Raw genomic sequence first — 22,040 nt, 5'->3', positions numbered from 1 at the left:
GGCCTCCCATCCAATTACTAACTAGGTCTGAACCTACTAAGCTTTGTGAGCCCAACCAAAATTGGCTAATTTAGGCCACCCAGCTGGGCAGGAAAAAAAAAAAATTATGAGCAGCATGGATGAAAAGCTCAGTATCTTTTCCTCCCCTCTTCCAAATTCCCACTCAATCTCTCAGAAACAGAAAATTACTGTATCTAGAATTGGAGGGTGACTGTGTTCACACGCATAATTGTAATTAAAGGTCTGAGGAATGCTGGCTGGGGAATTCTGGGAGTTCAAGTCCACACATCCTGAAGTGGCTAAGGTGGAGAAACACTGCCTGAAAAGAACGCCTCCTGTAACAGCTGTGCGCTCTCCATGTGGAATCTCCCATGCCTGACCGTATGTCAACAAGGATAAATGTTCCAGACAAAGCCACTTACTTTGGACTTGAAAAGCATGTCCTCCTTGGTGACCTCACCTATGGAATCCAGGTGAGGACACGTGTCTCTGAGGTCACCCATTTTGTACCTGGGCACACCTGAAGAGAGTGGAGAAGGAGCCTGGCCAAAGAATTGGCTTTTTTTCGAGGCCAGCTCAGTCCACCATCCGTGCCTAAAATGGGAGAGAAGGGTCTCAAACCGGCCTCGTTGCATTAGGGTACAGATTACTTGATTTCAACAAGGATTCAACGGAAATGTAGTTTTGGAGATCCGGCTGCTTGGACTGCTGTCCAAAGCAATGTTTCTCAACCTTGGCAACTTGAAGATGTGTGGACTTCCTCCCAGAATTCCCCAATCAGCATGCTGGCTGGAGAATTCTGGGAGTTGAAGTTCACACAACTTGAAGTGGCCAAGGTTGAGAAACACTTGGTCCAAAAAGTTCCTTGACTGGAAGCCTTCTTAGAACACGGGGTCAAATTTACTTCAATGCACTGTTATGGCCCCTTAAAGCCTATTATTGGAAAAATAAAGGCAGTTTTGGGATAAGAAATGGCTTCTCTTTAATTTAGTATCTTAATTGCATCGAATAACAAAGAGATTTACCGATGACCTTATTGGCTGCTTCATTCTGGCTTAGCACATTGGGGGATACCAGCCACGTGGCTTAAGAAAGCCCCAATTCAAACCAGCAATGACTTATACAATGTGTGAATCCCAGAATTTCTTTAGCTCAAGCTTGTCTAATTAAGGCAAGTGTTAATTAATCAAACATGCCGAATTAACCAGTCCTTGGAAAAGACAGCCGTATAAAAACGTAGCCGGTAAATAAATAGAACAGGATTTATAATTCCAGTTTATACTCTGCCTTTCCAACCACAGGGCACCGAAGGTCTAAAAGAAAATGGAAACAATTAAAAACCATAAAAAAGAAAAGAGATTATTATGAGTGCCACTCAGAAGGTCTGGTAGGAGAGGAAGATCTTAATTCCTTTCCTTCTAGGTCAGGGTTTCTCAACCCTGGCAACTTGAAGATGTGTGGACTTCAACTCCCAGAATTCCCCAGCCACATCTTTAAGTTGCCAGGGTTGAGAATCGCTGTTCTGGATCAGTAGTTCTTAAACCGTTTGACCCCAAGACCCCCTTTCCCAGTCTCAAATAATGTCCTTACCCCCACAAGAAAACCAGTCTGTTGTCTTACCCCCACACAGTCCTAAAGTGGATCCACGACTCACAAACAAGCCATTACAAATTGTTCCATTGCCCTGAAGATGTACCAGCCCCCAGTTTAAGAACCACTCACCGTTCTAGATAATGAATTCCGCAGCTTAAGAGTGTCTTTTTTCTTTCGTATAAATTGTGTGCTTTCACATGTAACCTCTTTGAGTTGCATCAACAAGAAAACACATGTCTCCTATGTGTTTTATCAACTGCATAGCTGAACAAGGCTCACTCCCAGAAAATGGATCATTACGCATTAGAGGTTCCAAGCCTTAGCAATTCACAGCAATCGTTCTGTAGCCCAGTTTGGTCCTTCAGTGGTTTTATCAAGTGGGAATACATGATGAAAAATTAACTACCCCATCGCTGTGACACCCCCTCCTCTCTTTAGATTTTAAAGGCAGACTCACCATCTTTCTGACTCACTCAGCCTGAGTATAGGGGGCAAAAAAACAGAAGGAACGTGTTCTTTCATATCTACTCAGCTAGAATTCCAACAAATTCCCATGGTTGTCCAGCTGCAGGGTAGCTTTTCCAGCTACTAAGTGCATTAAAAGATACTATAGGTGGTCCTTGCTTAACGACCAAAATTGGGACCAGAATTTCAGTTGCTAAGTGGAGTGGTCATTAAGTGAATCTGACCCAATTTTATGACCTTTTTGTGGTGGTTGTTAAGCAAACCACATGGTCATCAAGCAAATCACACGGTCCCCCATTGATTTTGCTTGCCAGAAGCAACAGGGAAGGTCAAAAATAGCAATCATATGACCACAGGAATGCTGAGGTGGTCACAAGTCTGAGGACCAGTCGCAAGTTGGTTTTTCCAGCACTGTTGTAAGTCTGAGCCATCACTAAACGAATGGTTGTTAAGCGAGTACACCGCCATGGTGCCAAGCATGATTTTTTTTAACCTACTCATTTTTTCTAGTGCACAGTGGCCAGTTGGATGCATTTTAGAAAGCTTTCAGTCTCCTCATTCAATTTGGCATCCTGACTGCTTGCAGTCCTGGCACCGGGGAGGAGACAAAGTCTTCCAGGCTCTGTTAAATAAACCAGAAGGATTTTCTGGAAATGTGTGCCAGAAGATCCAAAAAGGATAAGATGCTTGTCCCCAGCATGGATAGAAACAAAGCCTTCATGTGGTCCCCTGGAGGCTTAGCAACCAATCATTATTTCAGTCCAGATGAAGGCATTACTCATCATTTTCCCCACAAAAGCTGGAACTGTTCACTGCCATCTTTTCTTGCCAGCTGTTCCTCCTCTGCTTTTCACCAAAGTCATGAAAAGGGAAGACCCCCCCCACTCCCCAAGTGCCTTTCCATCACTAAAACACCCACTGCATGGGGTCTTTGGGGGGCTGAGGCCTCCCTGTACGAAACACAACCTAAAGCTCTGGCTAACTTTGGGGGTGAAGGAGAATTTGACGAACCATGCTATTTTTTTAACTATTTGAAGATGCTGGACAGCGCAAGGGAAACCGCAGGGGGGTTTGTTCCAGGCTTGCAAAGCTTCCTGGGGTAGAGCAGCAAATGCATCAATAAAAAGTAAATTTCTTTCAATTTATTAAATTTGCTATGGCCATCCACTCCATTAGATTCTGGGCAGTTTGCAGAATCCCCCAAACCATTCAAACACACCTAAACAGGCAGTCCAGACTAAACCAACCCAAACAATGAACGGTACAAATGCAACAGGGGCTCCACAAATGAGTAACAAACCTTGCTTAAACTGAGTTCAAATCTTGGTAAATTCACAAGCCCATCCACCCATGTGGTTTTCTTGGCAGCTTAACAGAAAGCAACCCACGTCTGCAACAGCAAACCAAATTGCTGGGGGGTTTTTTCCTCTCACTTCCCCAGTTCAGCCTAAAATGTGGTGGTCTTCCATCTGAGTCCCGAGTTCCAATCCTGCTTGGCTTTTTATGCTCAGACAAGCTGTCCAGTTGGGCGCACAATAAAAGATAAATATAAAAGCTTATTTGGAAGCACTGAACGAGGAGAGGAAAATCTCCATCCTATCAAATCGTTGACTGTGTGCCGTGTAAAAAGAAAATATGCCTTGTTAAATCCTGCATATGCACTAATAACCCTGTTATGGCTTTTATAGTAAGGTGAGCATGCAAAGATGCATGTACCATAAATCTGCCGTTTTGCCAAGATGCCCCAATCCTCCTTAAATTATTATTACTTTTCAACAGTCAGAAATCCAAGGCACAGTGAATTAAACTCCATGGGTTCTCTCAGCTACGAAGAGGATGCTTCGATCCAAATCCACAGAAGTCTCTTCCTTGGTGGGCATCACCCCAAAATACTCCTTTGATTGCCAAATGTTCTTGCCAATGGAAAAAAAAAATAACCAGAAGTATCCTTTTTACAGAATAATTCATTTAGAATTATTACTCCCTGGTTCCATCTATCCCAGGGGTCCCCAAACTCTTCAGCTCATCCACCCTTTCATGAAGTTTCAGATTGGTCATCAACCCCTCATTATATATGAAAATAATTTAATAAATACTAATTTAACTAATAGTACTACGCATAATAATAATAATAATAATAATAATAATAATAATAATAATGACAATGACGACAATGACATCGATGCCTTGGATAGTCCCATCAGCCCTTGGGGGTTGATAATGACCACTTTGGAGACCCTTGATCTACCAGCTTATAAGCACACAATAGTCCTAACATACACAGACTCTGTTCACATGATAGGTTTAAACATGGTTAATGTACCCGTATTTTAGGGAATTGTTGTTTGCACCACGCACTCAGCTGTAAATTTAGCCCTCGAGGTTACATTCTCACAACAGACCAACACCAGTGCTGCAAGCAAACCTACCAGCTTCATACATTGCACCAAGCCATGGTTTGTTAAGCCCACAATGGCTGGGCTATATAAATCCAAAGCAAACACACCACAGCATGAGTTCCTATAAGATGGAGGGAAGTTTGGCTTCATTTAGATGCAAAATTATTATTCATCAAACAGCAATTATGACATTAAACCTACAACAGCCCCCCTGCTCATTTCCTTTCTATTTCTCAATTTAAGGAGGCAGGGCTACTCTTAAACCCTGGGGCCCTCGGGATGGCTTGCACTACAACTCCCATCGGCTGAGTCCAGGGAGCGCCACAGAGCTGGAGGGAGGTGGTGTGGGGAGTCCACATGCCCCGAAGCCAAGGGGTTGGGTTCACACAACACACCCAACCTAACCCAGGTCGTACCTGAGCCAGGCTAAGGGGTCGTGGGAATGCGGCCTCGGGGGGGGGCAGCATAGGGGAGGGAAGGGTGGGGGGGCGACTATTCTGCTCTGATGGGGGGATATGGGGAAGCCCCCTCCCCACTTTCCCCCCCTTATTGAATCAGAAACTCAGTAAACCCCCCAAGGTCAATTAGGGGAGGGGTCCTGCCCTGAGACCCCTTTAGCTCCTAGCGGGCCCCCCCCCGGGGCGCCCCCCTCCGGCTTCCCCGGCCAGAGACGGGCCCCAGGCATGGAGTCCCCACGAAGCCAAGACGCGCCCGGGAGTCTCCGACGCGCCTCCCCCGGCCGGGCGCGCTAGGCGAGGCCGGGGCTTCGGACCGCGGCTAGGCCGCAGACCGTTCCTTCTCGCCTTCTTCGCCGCCGCGCCGGGGGGCGAGGCCGGGGGCCGAAGCGAGGCGCCGGGCGGGACGCGGGGCGGGCGGGTCGCTGCTTACCGGCCGTGGCCGCCTCGGAGGGCGACGCGCTACTCGGGAGAAGCGGGCGGCGGTAGCGTCGGGAGGGCGGGCAGGCGGCGGAGGAGGCGGGGGCGGGGCGGAGCCGCGGAGCAGAAGGCGGCGGGGGGCGGGCCAGATGCCCTCTGGGGGCCCCACGGGCCCCGCTCCCTCCCTAGGTGGCGGGCCAGATGCCCTCTGGGGGCCCCACGGGCCCCGCTACTGCCTTTGAGCAAGACACCACCTGCCCCCCCCACCCCCGGGAGACTCCACAGCCTGCTCTCAGGAATACCTAGCAGGATCAAATGGGTTAGATCTTGGATGGGGCACCACTAGGAAATCCCAAGTCCAGGTTGGGAGGTCAGAAAACCATCCCAGACTGACAAGGTGATGGGAAACCACTTTTGTACAGCGGCCAATTAAAATTTACCCCCTCCCCGACACCCCAGGAGTTGAGTTCAGCTTGAGTAAGACTAGAAACACACCCCAACATGGTTTGCCTGCCCATTTTAAACAAGGCTGCCGTGGATTATGGGGAGATATGGAGAGTTTGCCCAACTGAACTACAGTGTAAGGTGGCTATAAATAAGTGTTTCTCAAACTTGGCCACTTTAAGCCCTGTGGACTTCAACTCCCAGAATTCCCTAGCCAGCAAGCTGGCTGGGGAATTCTGGGAGTTGAAGTCCACAGGGTTTAAAGCGGTCAAGTTTGAGGAACACTGCTGTCAATCATTTGCTTTCAAGCCAGAAATGAAATTGCAAATCCTACACTTTGCTAACGACCGTTCTGCAATTAATGGCAGGCCCCTCTTAATGCACTCATTTAAATATTGCTAAGAAACAGGACAGTCAAGATTGTGTCTCAGATAAACTGTCATCAAATAACCACCTGCTTTTGTGTGTGATGGAGCATGTATTTAATATTTCGATTCTAATCTCGCTTGCAAGGCTTCGCACTTTTAATTCAGAGATACCTGTAACAGCAATCCGTGCGAACGTTGAGAATGGGATGCCTTGAGAATGCCCTACCTTGCAGGGATGTTGTCACCACCTCTTTCTGAGCTGCCTAATAATATGCAGCCCAGCTTTCCGTTCAGAGACCATAAAGTCTAAAATAATGCAGATTACATTGAGCTTTTTTTTCCTCTCTCTGAAATTCTGAGCATCAAGGATATTCCCCCGTGTGAATGGATTGACACGCAGCGCGAAGTCTTTGCTGTCGTGGCACCGCTGTAAACAATGCCAGCTTGGCTCCACGGGTTTGGAATTTGTACCCCTGGAGCCGAAGAAATAAACTAAAATACAGCAGGCTAAGAAAGCAAGTCTTCTCTCCCTTGTTTTGTCCATCTTTACTTTCCTACCTCTATGGACTCCGCCTTCCAGCCCAGCCGGATGAAACCCTCTGCCCTGACCATCTAAGGGCAACGAGAGCCACAGCGGGCGGCTTCGGCCCACACCGTTGACGTCACACTATGCGCCCCCCCAGAGTGCAGAAACAGGAAGAGCTGTACAGCAGCCACTTTTAACAAAATCGGTGGAGAAGGTCGGAAGGGGGTCTCCAGCCATGCCGGCCGGGAAGACTTTTCGCCGGAGGAAGGTGGACTCCGAGGAGGAAGAGGAGGATGAGAAGGTGGCCGAGGAGGTTCGGTGGGTGCCAGGGAGGCTTAAAATATTGGGTGGGGGGGGGGTAGAAATTTGCAGGTAGGTCCAAGAAGAGGCACTTTGCTTCTGTTGCAAATAATTTTAAAAATGATCAAGGCCTTTAAAAAAAAATCAGTCTCTCTCAATCTCAGCAACTTTAAGTGGACTCCAACTCCTAGAATTCCCCAGCCAGCAGGAAATTCCCAGAATTCCCCAGCCAGCTGGGCATTGTGGGAATTGGAGTCCACTTAAAGTTGCTGAGATTGAGAGACACTGTTTTAAAATTATCATCTTCATTGTAGTGTAATAATGAACAGTAGTTCCTCCGTTATTATTGTTGCTGTGTTATTGCTGTTGCTGTATTTACTGGACACCCTGGAGAAGATGCTGATGCTGGGGAGAGTGGAAGGCAAAAGGAAGAGGGGCCGACCAAGGGCAAGATGGATGGATGATATTCTAGAGGTGACGGACTCGTCCCTGGGGGAGCTGGGGGTGTTGATGACCGACAGGAAGCTCTGGCGTGGGCTGGTCCACGAAGCCACAAAGAGTCGGAAGCGACTAAATGAATAAACAACAACCATATTTGCTGCTCTATAATATTTGCCATTTTGAGTGGGAATGTGTCTTATTTGCTTGCTTACTATGGCTTCAGGCTGCTCCAGATGGAAAGACTCAGAGCAATTTACAATCCCCTCTTTCAGTGAAAATGAAAACGAAAAAAGACACTCACAAGGTAGCCGTTAACATTTGCAGATAAAAGGATGGGAAGTTTTACTATCTGAGCCGCTTTCGAATATTCAAACTCAATACGTAAAGGGGGCCTAATGCTCCGCTTTTGGGTCAGAAAGGCATCTGCAGCAGAGAATACAGCGATTAAAAGAAAAGTTGAATTGCCATTCAGTTAACAGTTAACTGTGGTTTTCAAGCCAGGCTTCCATTCTGAAAAATATGCGGCACTGAAGGAAAAGGTGATGGGGGAGATTGAAAGAAAGAAAAGAGCATGGGTACCTGTTTTGAATCTTTTATGGCTGTTTTGAATCTTTTATGACTCTTACTGGAAAATAACCAGTTGTGATTATTGTTAGATGACACACTGAGAAGAGATGATGGTGTTATTTTGTCTAAGGGAGCTTCTGGCTAGCTGTTAGCAGCAACAATGAGCGGGGATGGGGTTTACGTTTTCTGTTCCAGAAATACTCCTAGGGCAGTGAATAAAGTCCTTCCTAACCCCCGTTGCAATTTGGTACTCACAACATCCCTGAGAGGTAGGCCAGGCCGAGAGGGAATGTTTGGTCCAGCTGCTAAGTGAACTCGAGTCCTTTAGCTGTTACTTCTCCTGAGTTATGAATGTATGGGGGGGTCTTTGTGGGATGGATTTCTCCATCTTGGCCCAGCAGGCATCATTCCCACTAACCACACTTTTCTGTCATTCTTATCAACAATTGTTGTTGTTGTTGTTGTTGTTATTTCTGTTCTGTGGTTCTGCTCCCAAGATTAAAACTAGAAGAAGCGAAGGAAGTGCAGAGTTTAAGGAAGAGACCAAGCGGTGTGAGGTAATTCTCAATTTTCCATGGAGCTTTTTATCTCAAGGTAATCTTTGTAGCAAGAACAAACTGAGATTCTAGATTTGTTGTGGACCTCAGATTCCAAAAAACATCCAGCTCTCCTTGTGAACATCGTGGTATGTTCCCATACCTGCCATTTGGCTAAGGATTGTTAGATTCCCCACAACCTCACCAGTACGTTGTACGGAGCCCACCAATTGTGGTTTGTAAAATGGCTTGGTGGAATGGGTGAACTTGATGAGTTCAGGGACAAGCACGGATCTGATCCTGGGGCTCCCTGATCCTGGTTTAGCACTGTAGCTGTACTACACTGACACTTTAATGCTGATAATAATAATAAAAGTATTCCCATGGAAGGAGAAGAATATCAAAGTACTATCCTAAGTACCGTAACCCAAACTGACACTGGATTGTATGGTTATCAGATTTGAGATAAAATTGGAAGGTCCTCTTAAATCGTCCTAATTCTTTCTTCTTGTCTGCTTTTTTATTATTATTTTTTTTTGCCAAGTGCTGCTGCCTTGCTTGTTGGAGAGAAGCTTCAAGAAGAAACTACTTTGGTGGTAAGTCCACGATGGGAGGCATTGAGACGAATGGCTAGAGAAAGTCGCTGCACTTCCCAAGAACTGTAAAATTATTTTTCAGTCCTGGCATCTTGTCTGGCTTCTTCTGCACTGCTCCTTAAGTGTGGGTGACAATGTTGCTCTAAGTTCATCATCAACAGCGTTGAAATTTGGGTCCTGGTTTGTGACAAGGGATAATAATCAGGGACAGTAAAATATGTGGTGCTTGTGTGTGTATAAAGCATTTGAGTCACTGCTTCAAAGGTTGTTTAGATTGGAATGTTTTCTTCAGTTAATTGCATCTTGACATGTTTTTTGTACAGGTAGTCCTCATTTAATGACCACAATTGAGGCCAGAATTTTGGTCGCTAAGCGAAGTGGTCATTAAGCAAATCTGACCCAATTTTATGACCTTTTTGGTGGCAGTTGTTAAGCGAATCACCGTGGGCATTAAGCAAACCATGTGGTTGTTAAGCGAATCACGTGGTTCGTCACTGATTTTGCTTGCCAAAAGCCGTCTGGGACGGTGGAAAATGGCGACCATGTGACGCTGCGACGGTCATAAATGTGAACCGGTTGCCAAGCGCCCAAATTGTGATCACATGACTGTGGGGACGCTGCAATGGTTGTAAGTGTGAGTATTGGTCATAAGTCTTTCAGCCCTGTCGTAAGTCTGAATCATCACTAAACAAATGGTTGTTAAGCGAGGACTACCTGTATGGATGCAGTATGAATGAGAGGGAGGTAGATTTGTCTGAATGTACCGTAAATCCTGATTTTACAGGCTTGGGATTTAACATAAGGTGTCATGCACTAAATCTGAGTCCAGACCTCGCAGCCCCATCTGGACAAGATTTGTATACTTGAAGCGCATTATGAACTTTTTATGCATGGGTAAAATTGCATTTGCCATTGACAAATGTTTAGCCTAATTATGGGAGACCCTTCACCCCATTAGCCCACTAAATCAAAGGTTTACCCTTTCGTCAGGTCAGCTTTTAGCAATCATAACTTACTATCAGCTAGAATGTCATTGCAACTCTAAGCCTGCCTACTTAATAATATGACCCACTATGTGGTTGCATTCGCACAACACATTAAAGCCAGTTAAATAATTAAACCATTTTCTGGATTACCCTGAATCAGAAACCACATGGGCTCTTACCCCAACGTGCTGAGCTAAAACCACTGAGCAACCAAGGGGAACCATAAGCTTAGCATATTCTGCAGATGCTAGGTCTTTTATTAGCCTGGTTAAACACAGGAACAGAGCTTAACTTGTGTGTTTGGCCTCTGTTCTTCCAGTACTATGACCCACCCTGATTTCATGGACTTTGAAGGCACTGGAGCGAACTTCTGCTCAGGCCTGTCCTTGAAATAACAGAAAAGTCCATTCCATCTACAGGTAGTCCTCACTTAACAACCACAATTGAACCTGGAAATTTGGTTGCTAAGCAGAGTGGTCATTAAGCAAAGCCGACCCGATTTTATAACCTTTTTTGCAAAAGCTATTAATTGAATCACTGCGGGTGTGAAGCGAATCACATGGGTCCCCATTTGGTTTTGCTTGCCAGAAGCTGGCCGGGAACGTCAAAAATGGCAATCACATGACCGTGGGACCCAGTGACAGTCATAAATGCGAACCGGTTACCAAGCACCCAAATTGTGATCATGTCACTGTGGGGATGCTGCAATGGTCATAAGTATGAGGACCAGTTGTAAGTCATTTTTTCCGGCACTGTCGTAAGTCTGAACCATCACTAAATGAATGGTTGTTAAGTGAGGACTACCTGTGAAGGACTCCAGATCAGGAAGTTACATTTCCATTTATTTTACTTTCACTTTGCTGCATACCTGGAGATTTTACATAAATGATGTAAATCAGTGCAAAAGATGTAACATGCATGGTTTGAGTAATAAGTAGCAAGGTTCTTTTGTATTTAATGGACTTTTGGGTGTAACGGACACTCCTCCCTCCCCACATGTTGGATGATGTGCAAACCCAGCCAGTTTTGGTGTAATAGTGATTAAGCGACTGATGATTTAGTGCAATATGTCATCTCAGTGACTGAGGAAGCCCAGCTGAGTAAGTCAGCATTTATGGCCTGTTGATTCCACTATTTACATCTGTTCGAAGTCTAGCATCTTCTCCGGCATCTGCAAAAACACCCTGAAGGTGTTCTCTGTTTCTTTATTCTCCCCACATTATCAGGATGACCCCTTTAAGATCAAGTCGGGCGGAATGGTGGACATGAAGAAGTTGAAAGAGCGAGGCAAGGACAGGTGGGCACCCAATGACGTAAGGCACATCCTTAAAAGTGTTGTCGCCCGTTGCAAACTAGCATGGCAGGGGACATTGAAGGAATGGGCAGCGTTTAGCTTTGGGAAGACCAAGAGAGACACGATAGCCAGCGATGTCCACATCGGGCCGTGAGGACATCAGAATAACAGTGCGCTACGGTGATGTGATGAATTTGCGCCATGACTTCATCTCTTATCTCCCATGAGGATAACATTCTTCTAGGGCTTGGAAGGGATGTCCCCCAGAAGGCCAAGAGGAGGTCCTTGGCCATCCCACAGAGCAAGAAATGGAGTATAGATTTAGGGGGAGAGTCAGAGAGTAAAGGAAGGACTGATAGACAGAAATAACCAAGAGATAAAAGGTTGGCTGGGTCGTTGAGAGCTTGTCTCACAAAGGGCAGCTCAGCCCAGGTGGGGGAAAAAACCTGGAAAGAAACAATTCAGAATATCCAAAAGGCTGTGCCTTAAGGACCTCACGGTTAAACCAGATCTGGAAATCCCCTTTGCAGTTTCCAAACTGTTGGCATTTGCCCCAATAGTAGCATTAAACTCTTATTAAAGTCTGTGCAGTTCTTGTTTCCTTGGCCTTGCTGTGCTGTGTCGGGCTTGACGAAATTTACATTACAGGAAGACTTTTTATGATTGGCCATTATGAAAAATTTCCTAAAAATTTGACAGGGGAAGCCATGACCAATGGTGGACTCTCCTTGGTTGGATGCACCCAAGCAAAAGCTGGACAACCACCTTTCGGAGATGCTTGAATGTGCCTTGGTGTCCCTGTAGAGGTGTACAGGTAGCCCTCAACTTAGGACCATTTGTTTAACAACCATTCCAAGTTACGATGGTGCTGGAAGAAGTGACTTATGACCAGTCCTCACACTTATGCCCATCGGTATCCCTGTAGTCATGTGATCAAAATTCAGACATTTGTTTATGACGGTTGCAGCATCCCGGGGTCATCTGATCACCGTTTGCAACCTTCCCAGGGGGCTTCCAACAAGCAAAGTCAATGAGGGAAGCCAGGTTCGCTTAACGACCATGTGATTCATTTAACAACTGTGGCAAAAAGGGTCATAAAATTGGTCGCAACTCACTTAATGACTGCATTGCTTAGCGGCGGAAGTTCCGGTCCCAATTGTGGTCATAAGTCGAGGACTACCTGTATGGAGATAGCCTTGAAGACGGTGTGCGACAGCTGTTTCAAAAATATCAGCTTAGCCCAGAAAGACGGGGAGGGGTGAGGAAGATGGCCCTGTCTTGACTCTCTGGTATGAAGGAGGAAGAGAAAAACCCTGTCAGGCTTTCAAGATGATGTTATTGTACCCTAAAACAACAGATTTCCAGTAGTTCCTGTGGGGTCTGTTCCCTGATCTGGCCTCCCTTGAAGGGCTGACAGACCCCTTTCTGTGTTCTGCGACTCTACAGAAGTATAATTCTTTGCCGAGACAACGAGTGTGCCCAGCATCACCCCATTGGCATCTGGTTAAGTGTTAGAAAAGAACATTTATTGGAAAGCCCAACAGCGGAGCCAACGATCTTGGATCAGCCTGCAGCTGTAGAGGACCAGCGTGCAGTTTTAGGAAAAGATGCAGCTGCTTTAAAGGGTTGCAGATGGAGGCTGTAGCTGCACTGTTGTGTGCTCCAGAGACCCTTTTTGACCTCTGAATCCAGAGCCCAGCACACAGATGCTCATGGTTTGTGCTGCCTAGGGATGATGGGAACTGGAACCCAACATCTGGAAGGCATCTGGTTATGAGGGATGGGCTTGAGACTTTACTGGAGATCAGTTCTGATGCTTTCTGCTCTTTTGTCTTGATGGTGCTTGCAGTGGCTTTAAAAGAAGTCATCTTTGTCGCCCTTTTATAGGATCAGCGAGGAGGAGGACCTCAACCTTGGCACCTCATTTTCAGCCGAGACCAACAGGAGGGATGAAGACGCAGACATGTAAATGGCTTCCCATCGTCCTCACCAACAGAATGTTGTCCATTCTGTTGCCTGCAAAGCAGTTTTGGGGAAGATGGCAGAGGGCACCAACTGAAGAAGTAGAAGAACTTTGCCACAGATGGCTGGTTAAGCCAGGATTGGCTAGGTTCATGGGACGCACTCAGCCTTAGGACAGTTTGCAAACCGCATTAGTTGGCTTCTTAGAATTAGCTGAGCCAAAACCAAGCCACCTCACCTGATGGCTTAACGCAGTGCCCGAGCACTCGCGCCCTGTCAACCTATGTCGTAATAACACCAAGGCATCACCCCATCGGTTGTTTTTAGAACAGCAGCATCACCGCAGCTCTAGTGACAAATCTCTAGCAAGAAGAATGGAGCTGCAAGATAAGAAGTCCAGGACCATGCTCTCTTTTAAATCATCCCCTTTCTTTCTTTCCTTCCTTCCTCACTCCCTCTCTTTCCTTTAATTTTCTTTTTCTCCTCTCCCCCTCCCCTCCCCTCTCCTCCCCTTCCTTCCATTCTCATCTCTCATTTCCCTCCTTCCCTCCCTCCCAATCCCAATCCCATTCCCTTCCTTTCTTCCTTCCCCATCTCCTTCCTTCCCTCCCTTCCATTCCCATCTCCCCCCTTCCTTCTTTCTTCTCTCCCTCCCTCTTCTTCCCATCTCCTTCCTTCCTTCCTTCCTTCCTTCCCATTCCCATCTCCTTCCTTCCTTCCTTCCTTCCTTCCTTCCTTCCTTCCTTCATTCATTCCCATTCCCATCTCCTTCCTTCCTTCCTTCCTTCCTTCCTTCCTTCCTTCCTTCCTTCCTTCCTTCCTTCCCCATCTCCTTCCCTCCCTTCCATTCCCATCTCCTTCCTTCCTTCTTTCTTCCCTCCCTCTCATTCCCATCTCCTTCCCTCCCTCCCTCCCTCCCTCATTTTAATTCTTGCATATGAAAATTGTCAGGTTATTGTTAGTGGTTTTATTTAAGATAGCTTTTTTTTTGGCTCCTCAGGGAGAAAGAGCAGCACAGAAACTGAATAAACTGAAGTGCGTAGTAGAAAAGAGGGATACATTGACACAAGGCAGTCGTTAGATATAAGAGGTGAAAAGGCCAAGGCCGAGTATTGATCAGAAGACACCCGATCAGTTCACACCTCGTCAACCTGATAGCATACTCATAAATCGGACGTCAGTAGTTAGCCAGTTGGAACCTGAAAAGACAAACAGGAGAAAGTCCTGCTTTCTTTTCGTCTCCCCTTCACGTTGATTTTCTTTTTGCATCGTGCTTGTTAACTCGTAAGCGCACGGGTGAGGGGGTTGTGATGTCGGGGACTGTGTAAGTGACGGTCCAACCCAGCTAGAAGGCAGCGGCCGTGAAAGGCTGTGGGAGAGCATTGTAAGTGCTGACGTTGGGCTCTCTTGGCCAGGATGAAATACATCGAAACTGAGCTGAAGAAGAGGAAAGGGATTCTGGAAAACGAGGAGCAGAAAGTGAAGCAAAAGAACGCAGAGGATTGTCTGTACGAGCTCCCAGAAAGCATCCGTGTCTCCTCGGCCAAGAAGACGGAGGAAATGCTGTCCAATCAGATGCTGAGCGGGATCCCTGAGGTGGACCTCGGAATTGAGTAGGTGGACGTTTTCTGACACTTGTATTCTTCGGTAGGACGAAAGTTAGTTCTTGCTCGGTCTAAGCAGAACGACCTGATATCAGATCTGTCCGTTACCAAAAGAAGAGTGAAGGGAAAGCAGTCCGCGGCATAGCCAGGGTGGAAGAGAGAGGCACAACTCCTGAAAAATGAGCATGCTGCATATAGGACTTGCTTGGGAGAGCTGTAGTCATCAGAATTCTTTCATAATGGCTTCACAGATTTGCTGCAGTTCAATTCCTATCAGAAGTTCCTGGATTCCTGCAGGTCTGTTAATTGTTCCCATGGAAAAACTGGGTGAGGAGCATTGCCTCAAAAGGGAGCAGACAGGGAAAGCTAAGTGGAGGATGAGAGGGACAAAACGGCAAGGCTTAAACTCAGGCAGATGCTGGGGAGTGAGGGCAGAATGGAAGCTGCTGGTCCAAGGGAACTCTGTGGCTGCCTTTTTCGTAACCCAGAGTCTCTGGGAGTTGGGCAGCATATAAATGCAATACACTATTGCTGTTATTGTTATCATTTTGCTGTTGTCTGGAAAAGATCTCAGCCTGATTTTATAGTAATTTTATTAGAGATTGCAGTCACAACAGTAAAACTAATACAAGCTAAAAAGAAAGAAAAATAAGGTGCAGGAAAAAAAAGGAAAAAGTGGGAAGAGAAATGGAAACGAAAAAAGAATATAGTAAAGAAAAGAAATATATAAAGAAGTGATTTCCCCTTCATCACAACAAGTATAAACAATTTTAATAACTTACCACCTTCCCTTAAAATACAACAAATTATTTCTTCTTCCCATATCCCATCTCTTATCCATAAACAAATACATAAAGCCTTATCATTTCAATCCTGCTGTCAGCAAAAGTCCATTAAGGGTTACCAGAGATAACAACATATCTATTTTAATCTTGATCAAATAAACCAACTTTATATTCCTTCCTTTTACTTCTAACAATCTTGATCTTTAGTCCATTCAAATAATGTAGAACTTGATTTCTTTTCATTTTTTTATTTGTCTTGTCTCAGAATTCTTCAAAATTTTACGAGCCTCTTTTGTAAATCCAATATAGGAAAATTATCCAGGTCACTCTTTTGGTTTGTTATTTGTATAACCCCTTTAATTATTGAGATGTTGGCTGGTTTCTTTTGTATGTCCAGTGTAACATCATTTTCCATGTCATTCGTATAGCTTGTCATTTTTAAATCCACTTTTAAATCAGTCTCGATCTTGTCCAGTATAGCTTGTTCCTCTTCCATAACACCTTTTAAACACAGTCTATCTATAATGGCAGACACTCTTAAAATTAACTTCTGGGTCCATTGTTCACAAATATCCTTCAGTGCATCCAGTGCTAAAGTATTTTGCTCCATTCTGTATCAGTAAGTCAAATTTAAACGTTCTTCTCCTTCAGTTGTAATCTTTAGTTCCTTCTGGTTCCCTCTAGTGTCCAACCTTCAAAGTCCCATCCTATCATGCTTTTTTTTTAAGAATTCAAATCAACAGCATTTTCCCATGGGAAGGATTCTTTATAATTAATTCCAAAATCTTACTTCAAATTTATCTGGACCCTTGGTCCATTTATAACTTTCTAAAATCAAAGTTTTAATCACCCTTTTATTTATTTATTTGTCAAATTTGTCACCGTCCATCTCCTCCCACCAGAGGGACTCTGGGCGGTTTACAACAAAATAATCCATTAAAACAATAAGCGTACAATATAAATACAATATATAGAAATACAATTACAAATAGACAATAAATATAAAACTAAAAATTTTGCTGTTCATTCCCCCCACCACCACCAAATTTTTAAGTTCTTAAACTTGTAGTTAAACTTCCTTTTGCTAAGGATTGGAGGAAACTCACCCGGTGTTGTAAAATTTCTTGATCCAAAGATTCCTAATAGCTGAAAAGCAGTTAACAAGCAATTTCCAAAAGTGATTAGGAAGTATGTGAAAAAGGAAGTATGTGAACTTATTGTCCTTCTAAACGCGATGACCGCAGTTTGAGCAAGATGGTTATTCTCTTGTCTCCCAAACCTCTAACCTCCCCAGAGATTCCTGTCTTGGGGTCTCCTCATGAGCAGCAACTGTCTGGAGCACTTGTGGGCAATCCCAAGTCCTCCCCTTGTCCGGAGAGGAATTATCGAAAAGCCGGTCTGCTCGCCAGCTCTTCATTCCGCCACGGTCGTCAGCTCCTATTTTCGGAGCCATCTTCAGTCCACCATTTCTTCCCCAGAAGTCGGAAAGTATCTCAGCCTGATTTTGTTGCTCTTGGTGGTTCTCTGTAGGGCCAAGATAAAAAACATAATCTCCACTGAAGAGGCAAAGGCAAGATTGCTGGCTGAACAGCAGAATAAAAAGAAAGACAGCGAGACCTCCTTCGTCCCCACCAACATGGCCGTGAACTACGTCCAACACAACCGATGTGAGTGCCAGGGGGTTTAACCTCGCCGTTCTGGGCGAAAGCTGGCTGGCACATGATCAGAGGGAGACCAGCAGGATTGGGTTGATGTTGAACAAGGCCGAGGTTAAAATTAATTGAGTGTGTTGAATGGAACCTGATGGCTGTGCACAGACCCGATGCAAAACCATAAAATGTAATAAATATGGTTTATCTGCCGCAGTGGGTGAACTTGCACATCGCACAGGGACAAAACGAAGAAAACACATCTTGGTTTGACCGAGGGGGCAAATTTGCATGCCGCACTTTAAGCTGGGGACTGAATTTATTTATTTTCTGGTTGTGCACAACATGCCGAACTGTACGTCATCAAGGGCGCTGGGTGAACACCTCATGCGTAGCCACCAGAGAATGAGCCAAGTTAAGCCTAAGCAAACTTAGCATGTGGTGTGAAGGTTCTGCTAATTCTTTACCCAGGCTGGTTTAATGTCTTGTGTGAACAAAGCAAATGTACAGGTAGTCCTTGACTTACGACCACAATTGGGACCTGAGTTTCTGTCGTAAGTCGTTGCAGTTGTAAGTCGGCTCGCCACGTGACCAGACCCGATTTTACAACCATTTTTACGACGGTTCATGTGACTGTGGAGTTGGTACAACAGTTGTAAGGGCAAGTACAGGTCATACAGCACTTTTTCTGAGGCTGTTGTAACTTTGAACCATTGTTAAATGAACGGTTGTAAGTTGAGGACTACCTGTATGAGTTTAGCCCATTGGAATCCATCTCCCGTTTGGGTAATTGATTTTATATTATTTTATTTGCGCTGGCTTGGGAGTGTAAACAGGGAGCTGGGTATATGCTCGTCAGCTTATGCTGGGAGTTCCCTTTATTTTTATCTCCACAACAACAACCCTATGAGGTAGGTTGGCTGAAAGAGAGGGTGACTTGAACCCGGGTGTTCCCCCTCCTAACCCAACACCGCCCTCCATCCTTTGCTGGCTGGAGGTAAATCTTAGCTTTGCCACCCCATCTGAGCTAGCAGACTGCAGTCTGCCTGTATATGGCCCCCCAGGACTTGAAACTGTGGTTTTATCCTTGTTTGGGTAGCAAATGCAAGTCATAGTTTGGGTGGTCAGATGTTAGAATAAACTGCGGCTTGATCTAAGTTGGGAAGGAACATGGGTGGAAAAGAAGGATGACAGATGACTCCCAAAAGTTCTTAGAAGTTTGCTCACAGAGACCAAATCATGGTTTGGCATTCCCCCTCCGGAAAGCCATGGTCTGAAAGCTGCAAACCTGGGTTCCTCTGCTATCATGATCAACTTGGTATCTCTCTTTTCAGTTTATCACGAAGAGCTGAATGCTCCGGTCAGAAGAAGTAAAGAGGAGCCTAAGGCTCGCCCCCTGAGGGTGGGAGACACCGAAAGACCAGAAATGGAAAGTAAGTCACATGTACTGAGGTGTTATCCAGCTGCTTCAGTCCAGTTCTCACAAGCTGGTTGCTAAGTAGTTTAGCTGTGCCTTCAAGAGTAGCAGAAACGGGGGGACACCAGCTTTGCCTGGCCTGGCAGAGAGGCAGCATCTTCCTTCCTCGGTAACTTTGCTGGGGTGGCCCAGGTGGGGCCGGGGGGAACCCACCAGCTGGACCGGGGAACCCACCAGCTGGACCAGGGAACCCTGGGCTGGTCCCCCATTGCCGCAGGGCTGAACTTGGTGACCACTGGGCTAATGCAAGAATTGCAGTGGCTGCGATGGACTGGGGGAGAGAGCCTGGGGCCCAGGAAGTGGTGGGGACACTGGCAGGTGAGGATGGACAGGGACTCAGGATCCTGGAGGATCAATGCCGTGAGAGGTAGGTATTAAAGCTGGAGAGTATCTACTGGGGCCAACCTTGTGCTCCAACCTTGGGTGGAAGAACCCATCAGGATGAGGGAGCCAGCCCCAGAAGGCATCCAGAAGCAACATCTGGCAACCTTGGAAACCTTGGTCCTCAACTCAACCTTCTCCAACTTGGAGCTTCCAGATACATTGGGCTACAGCGTCATCCTCCCCAGGAAACGTAGCCACGATTTCCACCTAGCATGGCCCCAAGGTGACACTGCAACCCTAACAAACAATAGCCAGAACTCATTGCCCAGCATACTCAGCCCCTTGACGTGATGATGATTACGACGTGTGTGAATCCATGACTTCTCTAGGAAATGGAGCATTGCCCTAGGACTCGCAAGGATTACAGGAAGGGCATGAAAATCTGGGGCAAGGAATGATGCTTGGTGTCTAAGATGACGTCGGCGGTGTCCTTCCTATCCTCTCAAAAAGCATTTCCCAGAAAGACGTTCTTGTATTCCTTCACAACCATAAAAGAATCGAGATGTTCCATTGGTCAGCCCGGCGGCAGCTACAGATATCTTAAGCTGCTGTAAGAGATGCATCGCATCCAATTCTTGGGGGTGGGGGGAAGCCTTGCCTTTGGTTTCTTCTGTTTAGTATCCTGGTTGCCCCATCAAGCCCTGGATTCCACACTTTTTCTGGACACACATTTGGGAAACCTATTAGCGATGCCACAGTTGAGGGAGGTGAAGGGGCCAAGGCTTGATGGGGCTGTTTTCCAGTGGAACATCCCCCCAGTAGACATCTGGCTGGTTCCCACCCTAACCGCCTTTCGGTAGCTGCTCAAAACAGAGGGTCTTGACCCCATCTTGGTTTGGTTATAGTTTGGTCTGGTTTATTCCGTTTTGTGGACCTTCTATTTATATACCTTTTGTTTATTCTCTATTGTTATGTATCTTACCTATATAGGTAGCCTTCACTTAACGACGACAATTGGGACCAGAATTTTGGTTGCTAAGCGAAGCGGTCATTAAGCAAATCCGACCCGATTTTACGACCTTTTTGTGGTGGTCATTAAGCAAATCACAGCAGGCATTAAGCAAATAATGTCGTTAAGTGAATCACGCCCCCCTCCATTGATTTTGCTTGCCAGAAGCTGGCCAGGAAGGTCGAAAATGGCAATCACGTGACCGCAGGACACTGCGATGGTCGTAAATGTGAACTGGTTGCCAAGCGCCCAAATTGTGATCATGTGACCACAGGGACACCACAATGGTTGTAAGTGTGAGGGCTGGTCGTAAGTCGGTTTTCCCCAGCACCATTGTAAGTCCGAACAGTCACTAAACAAATGGTTGTTCAGTGAGGACTACCTGTAAACCGCTGAGAGTCTTTTAGAGATTCAGCGGTCTAATGATGATGATAATGATAATACATTCGGAGCATATTGTTCACAGCGTTGTCATCACGAATGAATAGAAAAGGCTTTGCCAACCACTAGGCACCAAAGATGAGATGGGCCTCAGAAGGTTGAACGCCATTCGTCCATATCTTACAGCTTTCCCTGCCGTTTCGTCTCTTCCCAATTCCTAATCCTTCGTGTGAGATGTCCCTTTTTTAAATTTTGCAGAATCTCCTCCGAACCGCAAGCGCCCACCAAACGAGAAAGCCACTGACGACTATCACTATGAAAAATTTAAGAAGATGAACAGGAGATACTGAAGCGAGCTTGTGGTTCGGTCCTCGCAGACTGGGCGTTTGTGATGCTCTCCACGTCCGCTGGCTTGAGGATGGAACGCAAAGGCGCTGTGAGAACAGGGCTGTTTCCCATCTCCTGCCAAGGTTCACTTCGCTTCAGCTTTCCTCCACGAAATTCCCCTGCGTTATAGTTACCGACTCATCTTTTCGTGTTGATTTGTATCGCATTTCCAGGGGTAAAGATTTCTATTTTAAGCAAAGGATGGCCTGAAAGATTTCTCTGTCTGTGTTGTCTGCATGCAACGGTGTAGGAGGGAAATCTGAATTCTCGTCACAGATCTCGACTTACCTATTTTTATGTTCTGTTGACCTTCCATCATCATCACCATCGCCATCTTCCTGTTGTCATGTCTAGCTCTGCACCATCATCATCTCTGATCCCCAGAAGCAATTGTGAGTTGCAGATGACAAATCTAAATATCTGCTCTTGTTTGGTACTAATTGCTAGGCAGCACATGCTGGAGACAGAGAAGGCTGTTTTTATCCAAGTTCCATCATCTAGACCGGTGTTGCTCAACCTTGGTGACTTTAAGATGGGTGGACTTCAACTCCCAGGATTCCACAGCCAGCCATGTTGGCTATGGAATCCTGGGAGTTGAAGTCCACCTATCTTAAAGTTGCCAAGGATGAGAAACGCTGGTCTAGACCCATGATTCCCAGTCTCTAGCATCTGAAGCTCCACCCTTCATTCTGTCTTAAGAACCAAGGTCCCAGCAAGATAGCCACAAAAAGTCAAATGTTTCAAGAATCACACACACACACACACACACACACACACACACACACTTAAAGGCATTCTGTTATCTTTATATTAGAATAGATTTTAATGGCATCATGATATTGTTGCAATTTTTTTGATGCTCTTAATGTAAAATAATGAGTTAGAATTAAGTGGGGCTGAAGCAGGATTTGCCACAATTGGAGCGTTCTTCTCCTAAGGGCAGACAAAAATATACATATCCAAGTGATGAGATAACTAATGCAAAATATTACTTTATTGGGGCTCCTAAATCCAAACTGCTTAGAACCTGTTTCAGTCCTTTACTCAACCAGAGAGTGTTGACTCTGTGATG

General features: G+C 45.8%; 3 protein-coding genes across 4 annotated transcripts in view; 2 read left to right on the top strand and 1 right to left on the bottom strand.

The window, feature by feature from the left end:
• Positions 1 to 5,424, bottom strand: part of USP20 (ubiquitin specific peptidase 20) — a 29,682-nt gene extending 24,258 nt beyond the window's left edge. The window contains exons 1-2 of one of the 2 annotated variants that reach the window (XM_063316494.1): positions 5,346 to 5,424; positions 423 to 594 (exon numbers count right to left, since the gene is read on the bottom strand). In XM_063316494.1, coding sequence (XP_063172564.1) covers positions 423 to 503 — 81 coding nt within the window. In that variant the 5' untranslated portion in view covers positions 504 to 594; positions 5,346 to 5,424. The remainder of the gene's footprint in view (positions 1 to 422; positions 595 to 5,345) is intronic. The other variant, XM_063316495.1, reaches the window with a different exon arrangement.
• PTGES (prostaglandin E synthase) overlaps positions 1 to 22,040 on the top strand; it is a 377,050-nt gene that overhangs the window by 294,985 nt on the left and 60,025 nt on the right. The window lies entirely within an intron of this gene.
• On the top strand, positions 6,863 to 21,167 carry C16H9orf78 (chromosome 16 C9orf78 homolog). Its single transcript, XM_063316085.1, has 9 exons — positions 6,863 to 6,988; positions 8,476 to 8,535; positions 9,059 to 9,110; positions 11,323 to 11,393; positions 13,278 to 13,355; positions 14,768 to 14,965; positions 17,272 to 17,408; positions 18,725 to 18,823; positions 20,840 to 21,167. Exons 1-9 carry the CDS (start codon positions 6,906 to 6,908, stop codon positions 20,929 to 20,931), a joined length of 870 nt encoding a protein of 289 aa, XP_063172155.1. The 5' UTR covers positions 6,863 to 6,905; the 3' UTR covers positions 20,932 to 21,167.

This window comes from Candoia aspera, chromosome 16 (genome assembly GCF_035149785.1).
Source record: "Candoia aspera isolate rCanAsp1 chromosome 16, rCanAsp1.hap2, whole genome shotgun sequence".
In the NCBI taxonomy this organism is placed as follows: Eukaryota; Metazoa; Chordata; class Lepidosauria; order Squamata; family Boidae; genus Candoia; species Candoia aspera.
The sequence above is the reverse complement of the archived record's forward strand: the minus strand, read 5'-3'. Positions and strand labels throughout refer to the sequence as shown.